This window comes from Macrotis lagotis, chromosome 3 (genome assembly GCF_037893015.1).
Source record: "Macrotis lagotis isolate mMagLag1 chromosome 3, bilby.v1.9.chrom.fasta, whole genome shotgun sequence".
Lineage (NCBI taxonomy): Eukaryota > Metazoa > Chordata > Mammalia > Peramelemorphia > Peramelidae > Macrotis > Macrotis lagotis.
Window position 1 is genome coordinate 52,040,254 of NC_133660.1, and position 14,228 is coordinate 52,054,481.

General features: G+C 32.5%; 1 protein-coding gene across 10 annotated transcripts in view; it reads left to right on the forward strand.

The window, feature by feature from the left end:
* The window catches only part of ZGRF1 (zinc finger GRF-type containing 1), a 78,355-nt gene that overhangs the window by 2,505 nt on the left and 61,622 nt on the right, over positions 1-14,228 (forward strand). For 6 of the 10 annotated variants that reach the window (XM_074228684.1, XM_074228678.1, XM_074228680.1 and 3 more), the window contains exons 2-6: positions 1,038-1,154; positions 1,267-1,347; positions 2,254-2,313; positions 4,471-4,656; positions 5,089-7,363. In XM_074228684.1, the coding sequence (XP_074084785.1) occupies positions 1,134-1,154; positions 1,267-1,347; positions 2,254-2,313; positions 4,471-4,656; positions 5,089-7,363 (2,623 nt within the window). In that variant the 5' untranslated portion in view covers positions 1,038-1,133. The remainder of the gene's footprint in view (positions 1-1,037; positions 1,155-1,266; positions 1,348-2,253; positions 2,314-4,470; positions 4,657-5,088; positions 7,364-14,228) is intronic. The other 4 variants (XM_074228686.1, XM_074228687.1, XM_074228681.1 and 1 more) reach the window with 3 other exon arrangements.

Below are 14,228 nucleotides of genomic sequence, written 5' to 3' on the forward strand. Positions count from 1 at the left end.
TGATTGATTGAAAATAACTTATTCAACAGGAGAAATCTGGTCCATATGTAATCTAGTCTCTCTCTTCATATTCACTTATACTTAAATGATCACAAAAAGATGAGCAGTTTTCAATCCAGAAAATTCTTCCTTAAATATAGAATCTTATTTAAACTCTTTATGGCTGACTTTATTTTGAATCAGTTTTGATGTAAGGGAATGAAATACCTCTCATCAGACTCAACAACAAACTATTTATAGAGGACCAGTCTATATTTAAAGAAAAATTTAGAGGCTCGAATCAGTAAATTGGGCACTTGGCTTTAAATTCTTTGATTGTGACAGTCCTTTAAATATTCCCTTTTTGAATCTTTATACTAAAATCTTCTATTGCCTTTTTTTGCAAAAAGTCTTAGAATTTTAGAATTTGAACACTAACCCAATTTCTTTAAACAAGAAAAACCCTAGAAATGAATGGAGTCTGTAATTTATGATTTCTGCCTTGTCCCAGAACATAGAGACCTATTTAATCTGTCAAGAAATAGTCTCTTTGCAAGAGTGTTTTCTGCTACTTTATTTTCAGATATATAATTGCAATCCTTTTAGTAGCCAAATATTAACAGATTGAAACCGGAAGCTTATATTCAGAACACTAGGGAGCCACCTTGTGGTGGTTCTGAAGCAATTCAGAAAACTTAAGCTTGATGTTCAAGGATGGTTAAGAGTTTACAGTTTGGAAGAGTACTTTTACAGCTGAAAAAAATTGAGGAATAAAAGGATTAAGTAATTTGTTTAGAAGCAATAAATAACAGAACTGGGGTTCAAACTTGGGTTTCTTGACCCCAAGGCCAGGCCTGTTTCCACAACTTCCTTGCCCAGGCTTGAACATATTCCATTTTAAAATTGAATAAAGAAATTTATTTTCTCATACATTTCCAGTTGAATTTAATTCTAACAAAGAAAAGATAACATTTAATATATCTCTTTAGGTACCTGGAGCAGATTATAAATAAGGTTATGCATTACAAATTTAAATTCTTATTTATATTTCTCATCAGTGATGAACTGAATCCTATGTCTGCCCAGGACAAAATGAGCTCTCATAGTTATTGAAGATTTACTGTGTCAGGTGGATTTTATTTCCAGCATCGACAATGGCAAGTCAAGAGTTTATTGTAAGTCTTTAATTTGTTGATTTTACTATTTCAATATTTGATTCATGTATTTCTCAAATGTGAGTATAGAATTATTGGAAACTGTCTTTATTTCTGTGCTTTAATAAATAAGGTACTATATACTCATCAAAAGATGAAGAAATCAAAAGTATGGCAAGATGGAATACTGAAGATCAGTTTCTCAGCAAATAAAGTAAGTTTGGGCTAATCTATTAATGAGTCTAAAAGTTCAATTTAAATTCATATATGAACATTAAGAAAATTACATAAATTGTAATGTACAGGCTCTCACTTAGATTTTAAAATCCAAGCATTACAGTGGAGAGTTGAGAAGTAGAAATAGTTTCGTAATAATCTCAGTGAGTATTTGATTTAATTTTTTATTTGGAGTAGTAGTAACTAATTCTTTATTAATTGTGCTTTTGAGTGAATTCACAATATTGCCTGTTAATGTCTTATGATAATTTTCAAGGAAAAAGAAATAGAACATTAACGTTTAACAGTTTTAAAAAGTGAATTAGTATACTAACTGAGACACTATAGGACATATAAGATATATTGCTATACAGTTCTTCATCTTGCTCTCATCTTACCTATGGAACTTTTTCATCTACTATTCTCTGACATAAATCTTCTGATACTGATAGGACAGTTTCTTCACTGTCCACCAAATACTCCACACCTGATTTTTATCTCCTTTTCTTTCCTAGCACTCTGACATTACATATATCCAGATCCCACTGTTTTTACTTTCTAAAACATTACCTCTCACACCAATGCTAATACCATGTAAACTTATTTGAAAAATGTTTATTTCTTATCTTCTCAACTAACTTAAGTATAAGATTTTAAAAGGACAATACTTTGGACTTTTATATCTCCCTCAGGCTTTAACATAGTGCTAGAATAAATAATCAATAAATTCTACCATGAATAAATAAATTAATATAAACTGATATGATAGGTGAGATTTGAACTATGACTAAGTCAAATAATACATTTCATATGATTTATCTAAAAAGTGTTCTTTGTTTTAGAAAATATTTTAAATTGTTTTCATGTTAACTTTATTTTGTAAATGTTATTTTTTTTAATATAGGCAACTTTATATGATGACAAAGGACAGTGCCTGGAGAGTTTATTTCTTAAACAGTGTGAGGTATTTTAATATTTTTTCTTAATTTTTAAAATATTTTAGAAATCATTTTGGAATAATCATTTTATGAAAGTAGTTACTAAAAAGCATATTTTCTTTTTAATGTTTTTACAGAATAGCATACAAAATAAGAAATAAAACTGATGTAAAACTAGAATTTAGCAAGATTAGCACCAAATGACAATAAATAATAAGTAAGCAAAATTGCTTTTGTTCTCTATTCTTTTTCAGAGGTGTTTATAGGTATTTTTCTTTCTTTGTTTTCTTTATATAATTGTTATCATGACTACAGTTCTGATTCTTGTGATTTTCCTTGTTTGGGCCTTTTCATGTTTCTTTGAATGCTCAATATTTGCTGAGTTTGTTTTTTTTTTCCTTGGTAATACCATAATATTTCATTGCTTTAATACTCTGCTTATTTTTTCTGTCTTAGTGGCTCTAAGATAGGGTCATAGATGTAGAACTAGAAGTAATCATAGTGTTCATCTTTTCCTATCCTCTTATTTTATAGACAAGGAAACTGAGGCCCAGAGATTAAAGTGATTTGCCCAAGGTCACCCTGATAGCAAAACTTCATTTTCTCTTCTCCCATTATCTTCTTAACCCCATACAATCTGGCTTGAGATATTATCATTCCACCAAAACTGCTGTATCAACAGTTACCAGAGATTATTTTACTTGCCAAATCCAGTAACCTTTTCCTCATTCATCTTTTACATTGTTAATCATTCTCCTCTTGGATTTTCTCTCTTGGTTCTCCTACTTATTTGACTATACCTTCCATGTCCTCAGCATTCTCTCCTGCACCCCCTTCTCCTTTTGTACTACTTTGCTTAATGATCTCATCATTCCCATAAATTTAATTAGCATCTCTTTGTTGCTTTTCATATCTTTCTAGCTCTCTGCTCACTTTTAATTCTGAAATTGCCAATTGCCTTTCAGACGTCTACAAGTGGATATCCAGTAGACATCTTAAATTCAATACATCCAAAACAGAACTCATTCTATTTCCTCCTAACCCTTTGTCTTTCTTCTGTATCCTATCCCCTTTCCTATTATTGTAGATGGCAAAACCATCTTCCTAGTTCCTTAGGTTTGCAACCTAAGAGTCATCTTCAACTCTTTACTTTCTCTCTCTCTCTCTCTCTCTCTCTCTCTCTCCATCCAGTCTGTTGCCAAGTTCAGTGACTTTTGCTTGTGTATTTCTTGACTGTAGCCCTTCTTCTCCTATGATACTGCTACCACTCTTGTGTAGGTCCCCTTTGCTTCACACCTGGATTACTGCCAGTAATGCCTGCTGGTTCAGATACCTGCCACAGATCTCTCCCTTTTCCAATCTATCCTCTAATCCACTAGTGATTTTTCTAAAACACAGTATTGATCATGTTACACACATACCTACCCACCCCCTCACTGAGTTAATTCCAGTGACTTCCAGTTGCTGCCAGGATCAAATACAACATGTTCTATTTGGTATTCAACACTGTTCATTACCTAGCCCCCCTCCTATCTTTCTAGACTTCTTATACCCTATTTCCCTCCAGGTTTTCTTTGATCCGATGACACTGGCCTCCTGGCTATTGCATCTTATTTCTGTTCAATCTGAAACTGTTTAGTTATTTAAATAACATTTATTTTATCTTTCAATCAGACTAACATTAAATACCTACCATATTCCAGTTACTATGCTGAGGGCTGGGCACTGTCTAACTTTTAAAGATCATAACAAATTTATTATTCATCAGTTGAAATAATAATACATTTTAAAACCATTTTAATAACTTACTTGTCCAAGTCAGTCAATAACAACTTAACCAAGTCAGTCAATCGGTAAGCATTTATAAAGTACTTTCTATATGCCAGGCTCTGCGTTAAGTGCCAGTGATACAAAAAGAAGCAAAAAAATAATCCTTGCCCATAGTGAACTTACATGCTTATGTCAGATTTTTAATTAGTGGAGTGATTTATATCATTTTATATATCATTTTATGTAATTTTGAACACACAGGTAATGTTTATTTTTCTAGTAAAAGATATAATCAATGTATTATTCCTGTTCACATACAAATTTATATTTTTATGTCTTTTAGGAGAAGCTACCCTTTTGTTTGCATTGAAAACAAATTTGTATGTTTGGGGCTTTTTGTCTTTAAAATATAGGTGAAACCTGGAGATGATTTGGAAAGTGATCGATATTTAATCACAGTTGAAGACATAAAAAATGCTGAAAACATCTCTAGCAATTTAGAAGTTAAAGTGGAAGTGCCCAAATTAAATGTACAAGGATTGAAACCTTCTAACAAGGCAAAGCCATGTCTACCCACTGGTTTAAAAAGAAAATTTACTGTAAGTTTTTCTACTTGAAATAAAAAAATAGAATATTTGTGTAAAATCTTGTAAATGATCAACAGTCCTTGAGACTACCACAATTTATCATTCATTTGATGAAATTTTTTTATTGGTATAGGGAGTTTGCATCGAGAACTTTTCTAAGTCAATGCAGATAAAAAATTGTTTTGTAATCTATAGAATTAGATATTTGTCTGGGATAGTTGGAAGTTAAGTGACTTGCCTAAAGTCACTTACTTAGCTAATTTATATCAAGAGATGTGGCTCAGATCCTCCTGACACCTTATGGAAAGGACTTTGTAAATTTTACAATATTTTATGCTGGCTATATTATTTTTTAACAAAATGAAAGCATTCCTTTTCCATTGTTAAATCATTTAAAATCCTTTGTGAAACTGTGATGCAGTTAATGTATTTTTATATATTTAGGGATTCCAAGCACCACGTCAAGTACCAAAGAAGATGGCAGCCATAGAAAATAGTGAATCAGCTACATTGCTTCTATCGAAGGAGTCCTATTATCCTACTTTTTCTTCTCTATTCTCCTGCACACCTCCCTTGTTTTCTACTCCTGGAAAGAAAAATAGAGACACTGTTATGCCTTCTGACTGTAATGATGTCATTGATTACAAGAATAGCAACACTAATGATATGTCAATCTCCTTACTTCTTTCAACTACATCCATCCCTTCTAACCAGAAAGGGTTCTGTGATGAAGATGATTATTCTTTTCTCAATTCTATAACTAAGAAATCAGATTCTTCATTGGATACTGAGTACATAAAAGAAGATTGTCTGACAACCAGAGGCTCAGCCACTTCACAAAATATCAGGAGCAAAGAACAGATTTTAGCACTTCTAAAGTCCAAATCAGCTCCAACTTTGGAAGTTACAGAACATTTTCCTCCCAAACAGTTAACAGAAGAAATAAAAGGCTTCCCTAAACCACAGTGCATAACAGAAAAAGAGGAAGAGATCACTGAAATGAATAGCACAAAAAATATGACTCATCAATGTCATTTAGAAAATAATGTAAGCAGAAGAAGTCGATGGGATATTTATTTACCAAAGAGTTTATCCATAAGTTCTTCTGATGTAAGTGATACTGAAGGAAAATCTAAGGATCAGGATGACAATTTGGATATAGATTTGATGGTCCCTTTTGAACAAAAGAAGATGGATCTCTTTGCAACTGATTCTGAAAAAAGGATTGGGTTTAAGATAGATGGTCAAATGGATAATGATGACCAAACCCCTTGTAATCAAAAAATAAATTTTCAAGTATCTTCATCCTGTCAAAATGAGTTAGAAGCAAACTTACCAGATGTTTATAGCAATAATGAACACCATTACTTATTATCAAAATTCAAGAGTGAAATGCTATTCAATGATGTTTATCCAAAGTTCACAAAAGAACCTGTTTTCACTGAAGAAAATGTGCAGGAACTTAATAAACCTGGAATGCCAGAAAGGGAGAGCCACCTAAAGCTTTCTTCTCAGCCGGAAGGGAAATATCCACAAAAAGATTCTTGTATAAGTAATAATTTGGCCATATCTGATAATTTGGACACATTTGTTTCTAAAAGTAGAGTGGAAAATGAAAATATTGATACTAGTACAGATTTGGATAGTAAACCAGAAACGTTTTTGGAGGTTACTTTCAATCTGGATAATTTTGATACCAGTGACACTGAGGAAGAATCACAAAACAGTAACATCTTTCCTCTTGTTTCTGAACAATGGCTAAAGAAAACTGAGGACAAAATGTGTGCTAAAAGAACAGTCAGCATTGAGGATACCAGTCAAGAAGATGACAATGAATATTTGTCTACTTTGATTACAATTAATTCTAGTTCTCCAGCAAAATTTTGCAATAAAAAACCTCTGTCATCACAAATTTGTACAGAAAATTCAGTAGATTTTGACAGGTTTGGAAAAGGTAATGAAGCATCTTTCCTGTTTAACTCAAATCTTCCTGAAGTTGAAAATGTTGAAGAAATGACAGTGGATTCATCAGATTGTGAAACATTAAGCAGAGGAACCAAATGGGATTCATCCGCAAAGCAGACTGATGATGTCTTAATATTTGGTAATGACCAATGTAATGGATCTGTTCACCCAAACTTTACTGATTGTGAAATTGTACCCTCTCAAAGTAAGTCCAAAGATATTGAAAACAGTTTCTATTTACCTTCTCCATCAAGCATAAGCATGACTCAGACTAATGAAGATGATACTTCACTATTCACTAAAGATAGTAGACATGATTGTATTTTAGGAAATTATATACAGGATGGACCATTACCAGTTAAAAATGATAGGATGCCATTTTTAAATACTGATCAGAATTGTGATTCTGATTCCAAATGTGACATATTTGATAGATCAAGTACTCCAATTTCTGACACTCCTTTTGGGGGAAAAAAACATCCTATTTCCAAAGAAATAGGTGTATATGAATTTCAGGATACAGAAAGAATGGAGAATTTACAAAGTAAAGTAGAAACGAACAATGAATACAAGAAATATTGTGACGATGCTGGAAATTCCTTTGAACTTTCTGATTTAGGTAACAGCATTTCCCTTTTAAGGTCCCTGACTGAATATAGTTCAGCTTTTGAAAGCTTAGAAAAGTTGAAAGAGAGAAATCCTGATTCGAAACATCATAGAATTCAGCTGACAAGTGAGCCAGTTAAAAGCACAGGTTAGAATGATTTCTTTATATTTGGGGATATTCCCTATTAAAATAGACACAAAAAGTAAAAAAAAAAAAAAGATGTTTGCGTAGATATTTTTCATTTTAATGACTGTCCTTTCTAAGAATAAATTTCATTTTAAATTGAAATTCCTTCAGGAGAATGTGTCTTAAATAAATAATTTATTTTCTTTCTACATGGCTAATTTCTGGATCACTAGATATTGTACCTCAGCCATGGCAATTCAAGGAATAGCAAATGGATTGTGACTGAATAATATGCATTTATTAGTTGTTAGATCAAAGTAAACTAGTGGAGTCATATTTGAATAATTCCTTGTGACCTAAAGGTAACTTAGTTTTTGATTTATTTATTTTTTCCAATTATGTATAAGGATATTTTTCAACATTCATTTTTGAAAAATTTTCTCCTTCCTCCCCTTATCCCCCCCCCTCCTTAAGACAGCAAGTAATTTGATATAGGTTATATATGCATAATCATGTTATGCATATTTTCATATTAGTTATGCTGTGAAATAAGAACCAGAACAAAAGGAAGAAAAATCATGAAAATAAATTTTAAAAAGTGAAGTATATTTTGTTTTGCATTCAGATTTTCAGTCACAAGTTTTTTAAAGTTGTCTTTCATCACTATTGTGGGAAGAGGTAAGTATAATTTTCACACTTTTTTTTGTTAGTTTTATGCAAGGCAGTGGGGTTTGCCCAAGGTCACACTGAGGCTTCATTTGAACTCAGATCCTTCTGACTCCAGGGCTGATGCTCTCTCCACTATGCCACCTAATTGCCCTTTCACACTATTTTTCAATTGGGAAATGTTATGTATTCTTAAATTTTAACTCAGTTCTCTATATATTTTAAGAATGATGCCTTTATCAAAAGCACTAACCATAAAAATTGTTTTCCCAGTTTTCTGCGTTCCTTCTGCTCTTGGTTGCTTGCATTGGATTTGTTTCTGCAAAAACTTCTAATGTAATCAAAATTAACCATTTTGTATTTCATGTTCATTATTTCTTGTTTGATTATAAATTCTCCAAAAAGTTAACAGATAATTGTTTCTTTACTAATTGGCTTATGGTATTATCCTTTATGTAATCATGAACCCATTTGGACCTTATCTTGGTATACCACATCCTCTAAGATATGAGATATTGATCTATGCCTAAGTTTTTGTCATGCTATTTTTTCAGTTTTCCCAGCAGTTTTTGTCAAATAGGGGTTCTTATCCAAGAACTTTGGATTTATTAAACTGTAGAATACTATAGTTATTTGTTATATTTCTTTTGTCCTTAATCTATTTTTTTAATTTTACAATTTTTCCCTCAACCTAGCTTCCCCCCCACCTCCCACAGAAGTCAGTCTGATAGTCTTTACATTGTTTCCATGCTATAAAATTGAATGTGTTGAAATCTTATCTTTAAGGAAAAAATAAAATATAAGAGATAGCAAAATTATATAATACATAAGATAACTTTATTTTATTTTTATTTTTTATTTTATTTTCTTTTAGTTTTTTTGCGAGGCAGATGGGGTTAAGTGTCCTGCCCAAGGCCACACAGCTAGGTAATTTATTAAGTGTCTGAGGCCGGATTTGAACTCAAACACTCCTGACTCCAGGGCCGGTGCTCTATCCATTACGCCACCTAGCTACCCCCATAAGATAACTTATTAAAAAAGATTTTATTTTACTTTGAATTTTACAATTTTCCCCCAAATCTTGCTTCCCTCGCCCACCCCTCACAGAAGGCAGTCTGTTAAATCTTTACATTGTTTCCATGGTATACATTAATGTAAGTTAAATGTGATGAGTGAGAAATTCCTTCCATAATGAAGAAATATATAAGAGATGGCAAAATTACATAATAAGATAATATTTTTTAAGTTAAAGGTAATAGTTTTTGGTCTTTGTTGAAACTCTACAATTCTTTCCTCTGGATACAGATGGATAACTTTTTTTTTTAAATTAAAAGTAATAGTCTTTGGTCTTTGTTCAAACTCCTCAATTCTTTCCTCTGGATACAGATGGGATAACTTTTTTTTCCAATACTCTTTTTTTTTTTGCAAGGCAATGGGGTTAAGAACTTTTTTTTTTTAATTAAAAGTGTGTCTTTGGTCTTCGTTGAAACTCCACAATTCCTTCTCTGGATATAGATGATATTCTCCATTGCAGATACTCTAAAAGTGTCCCTGATCATTGCACTGATGAAATGAGCATATCCATTAAGGTTGATCATTAACCCCTTGTCGCTGTTATAGTGTACAGTGTTTCTCTGGTTCTGCTTATCTCATGCGGCATCAGTTCATGCAAGTCTTTCCAGCCTTCTCTGCATTCCCATCCCTCCTTTCTAATAGACAGTATGTTCCATAACATACATATACCACAATTTGTTTAGCCATTCCCTAGTTGATGGACTTTCACTCAATTTCCAATTCTTTGCTACTCTTTTTGTACCTAACTATTCCACTAATCTACATCTTTTTCTTAGCCAATAGAAATCAGTTTTGATGATTGCCACTTTATAATAGTCTTTTATCCAATATGGCTAGGTCCTTTGCATTTTTTCCATTAATTTCCTTGATATTCTTGATCTTTTATTTTTTCTGGATAAATTTTGTTAATATTTTTTCTGGCTGTATAAAATAATTTTTGGTAGTTTGATTAGTATGGTACTGAATAAGTAGATTTATTAGGTTCAAATGTCATTTTTATTAGTTGGGCCTAGGAATAAACAATCTTTTTCCAGTTGTTTAGATCTGACTGTGTGATGTTTTATAATTGTATTCATATAGTTCTTGGGTTTATCTTGGCAGGTAGACTCCCAAATCCTTTTATTTTGTCTACAGTTGTTTGAATGGAATCTCCTTTTCTATCTTTTGTTGCTGGGCTTTGTTGGTAATATATAGAAATACTGATGATTTTTATGTAGGTTTATTTTATAGTATACAACTTTGCTAAAGTTATTGTTTCAAGTGGTGTTTTTAAGCAGGTTATCTAGGATTCTATAACTACCATTTGCAGAGTGAGAGTTTTGTTTCCTCATTTCTAATTTCTTGAATTTCCTTTCCTCTTATTGCTAAAGCTGACATTCCTAGGACAATATTGAATAATAGTTATGATAATGGTCATCCTTGTTTCTCCCCTGGATCTTATTGGGACTGCTTATTGCATATAATGCTTGCCAATAGTGTTAGATAGATGCTGTTTTCTAGTGTTTTTAATGTAATAATTATTTTTCGAATGCTTTTTTTGTCAGCTATTGAAATAATCATGATGTGGTCAATTATGTTGATTATTTTCCTAATATTTAACCAGCCCTACATTCCTGGTATAAATCTCAGCTGGTTATAGTGTCCATCCCGATGATTTTTTTTTTTGCAGATGCTATTTCTTTTTTCTTTCTTAAAAATTTATTAATTTGTTTTGAATTTTACCAATTTTTCCCCTAATCTTGCTTCCCTTCCCCCACCTCCACAGAAGGCAGTCTGTTAGTCTTTTCATTATTTCCATGGTATACATTGATCCAACTTGAACATGATGAGAGAGAAATCATAACCTTTTTTTAAAAATTTTTTTTGGTGTTTTTTTTTTTTTTTGCAAGGCAAATGGGGTTAAGTTGGCTTGCCCAAGGCCACACAGCTAGATAATTATGATGTGTCTGAGGCTGGATTTGAACTCAGGTACTCCTGACTCCAGGGCTGGTGCTCTATCCACTGCGCTAACTGCCCCAGAAATCATATCCTTAAGGGAAAAAAAATATAGTATAAGAGATAGCAAAATTACATAATAAGATAACTTTTTTAAAATTAAAGGTAATAGTTTTTGGTCTTTGTTCAAGCTTCACAAGTCTTTCTCCATCACAGATATATCCCAACTTGTGTCTGGTTGGAATGAGCAGGCCATTAAGGTTGATCATCAACCCTGTGTTGCTGTTACAGTGTTCTTCTGGTTCTGCTTATGTCACTCAGCATCAGTTCATTCAAATCCTTCCATATTTTGCCAATATTTTATTTGACATTTTTATATAATATTCATTAGGGAAATTGGTCTATCATTTTTTTCTTGATTTTTTGCTCTTCCTTCTTTAGCACCATGTTTGTAACATAAAAGGAATTTGACAGAACCCCTTTGGCTGTTTTTCTAAATAATTTATATAGTATAGGAATCAATTGTTTTTAAAATATATGGTAGAATTCATTTGTAAATCCATCTGAAGATTTTTTCATTGGGAGTTCTTTTATGGCTTGTTCAGTTTCTTTTTTCTAAAATGCAATTAATTGATTATTTAATTTCCTCTTCTGTTAATCTGGGCAATTAATGTTCATCGATTTCACTTAGATTGTCATGTTTATTGGTATACAATTGGGCAAAACAGCTTTGAATTATTGCTTTAATTTCCTCTTCAGTGGTCATAAATTTTACCCTTTTCGTTTTGTTTTGTTTTTTAGGTTTTTTGCAAGGTGGCTTGCCTAAGGCCCCATGGCTAGGTAATTATTAAGTGTCTGAGGCTGGATTTGAACTTGGGTACTCCTGACTCCAGGGCCGGTGCTCTATCCATTGCACCACCTAGCCTCCCCTAAATTTTACCCTTTTCATTTTTGATACTGGCAATTTGATTTTCTTATTTAAAATCAAATTAACCTAAGGTTTATCTATTTTCCCCATAAAACCAGCACTTTTATTTATTAATGTTATATACGTTCTTTCAGTTTTATTAGCCTCTCCTTTGATTTTTAGGGTTTCTAATTTGGTATTTAATTGAGGATTTTTAATTTTTTTTCTAGCTTTTTTACTTACAAGCCCATTGCTCTTTTTCTTTTTTATTCATGTAAACATTTAGAGATATAAAATTTTTCCTAAAAATTGCTTTGGCTTGTTGTCTGTCATTCTCTTTGATCAAATTATTGATTGTTTCTATGATTTGTTATTTTACCAACTTGTTCTTTAGGATTAGGTTTGGTTTCCAATTAAGTTTTAGTCTGTCTTTCTAAGACTCTTTATTACATGTAATTTTTATTGCATCATGATCTGAAAATGATACATTTAATATTTCTGCCTTTTTTGCATTTGATTGTGAGATTTTTATGCCCCAAAACATGGCGAATGTGTGGATGCCTTGTACCACTGAGCAAAAGGCATATTCCTTCCTATTTCCATTCAATTTCCTCCAGAGGTCAGTCATATCTAACTTTTCAAAAATTCTATTTTGCCTCCTTCTTAGAATTTTTGTATATGTGTGTATGTATGGTTAGATTTATTGAATTCTGAGACAGTGAAGCTGTGGTCCCCAGTAGTATAATTTTGCTATCTACTTCTTCCTGCAAGTTCCTCAACTTCTCTAAGAATTTGGATACTATACCACTTGGAGCATATAAGTTTAGAATTGATATTACTTCATCATCTGTGATAACTTTTAGCAAGATGTGGTTTCCTTTCTTATCTTTCACTCTTTTTTTTTTTGCTGGGCAGGGGGTTAAGTGACTTGCCCAAGGTCACACAGCTAGGTAATTATTAAGTGTCCGATGTCACATTTGAACTCAGGTCCTCTTGACTCCAGAGCTGGTGCTCTATATCTTTATTCTCTGTGAATCTCTCTGTTTCAGATCTGTTTCTTGTAAACAACATATTGCAAGATTCTGGTATTTAGTTATCTCTGTTTTCTACTTCTGTTTTATGGAAGAGTCCATCCTATTCACATCCAGTTTTTTTTTCCAGTATTTCAGTTCTTATATATTAATTACTCATTAGGAGCAACCAGATAGCACAGTGGATAGAGCACTAGTCTTAAAGTCAGGTGGACAGGAGTTCAAATCTGGGCTAAGACACTTGATAATTAACTGTGTGACCTTGGGCAAGTCATTTAACACTGATTGCCTCACATCCAGGTCCATCATCGTGATTCTGATCTGACCACTAGATCCAGATGGTTGTGGATTAGAAAGTGAGGCTGGTGATTTAGTGCAGCCCTTGCTTGCTGAAATCTAATTTATGTGTTTGTCATGGCATCACTTTCCTGATATCATGCTCTTCTTCTAGAACGAAGGACAAAGAAGTTATTAATTACCTATTATAATAAAGGTGCTGTTTTCAGCACTGGGTGGAAGTACAAAGTTAATTTTAAAAAAAATATGCATTTTTTCCCAACTACATGCAATGGTAGTTTTCAACAATCATTGTATAAAGTTTTGATTTTCACATTTTTCTTCCTCCTTTCCCTCCACCCTACCTCTGACAAAAAGCAATCTAATATTGGTTATACATATATAACTATCCCATTCAGTTATAATTACTAACTCTTTACCCTCCGTTTTTTTCCCCTCATTTATACCTTTCTCTCTCCTTTCCCCTTATCCCTGCTCACTATTGCTTTCCTTTCGACCACCCACTCCTTAAATCTTCCATCTTCTATCACGTATACCCTTCCCTATCACATGTATCCTTCCCCTCCCCCTTTTTCTTTTCCCTTTCCCTTCCTGCTTCCTTGTATGTCAGGTTAAAATTCTAAACCCAACTGGGAACTTAAATTACTTCTCTTTCCATAATCTGTATGATTAACATAAAAAGTACAATTTAGGAATAACTATCCCCAAATCATCAAAATAACTTGTCAAAAATATCCAAGAATAAACAATTCTAAGATATTTATTTCCTATTATGTTAGTAAAACTTGAAAACTCAATGTCTGAACACAAGTTTGGTAACGTTAAGGATAAGTAGCTCGGGTCAATTTGAGAGCTTCACCAATAGAAAGTTGATCATCAGATGATGTATTTTTTTGGCCATAGTTCCTCACAAAGATGTTTTCTTTAGTTTGGGTAGCTTACAGGCCATGCTGGTTAGAGGAAGTATATGTAGCAA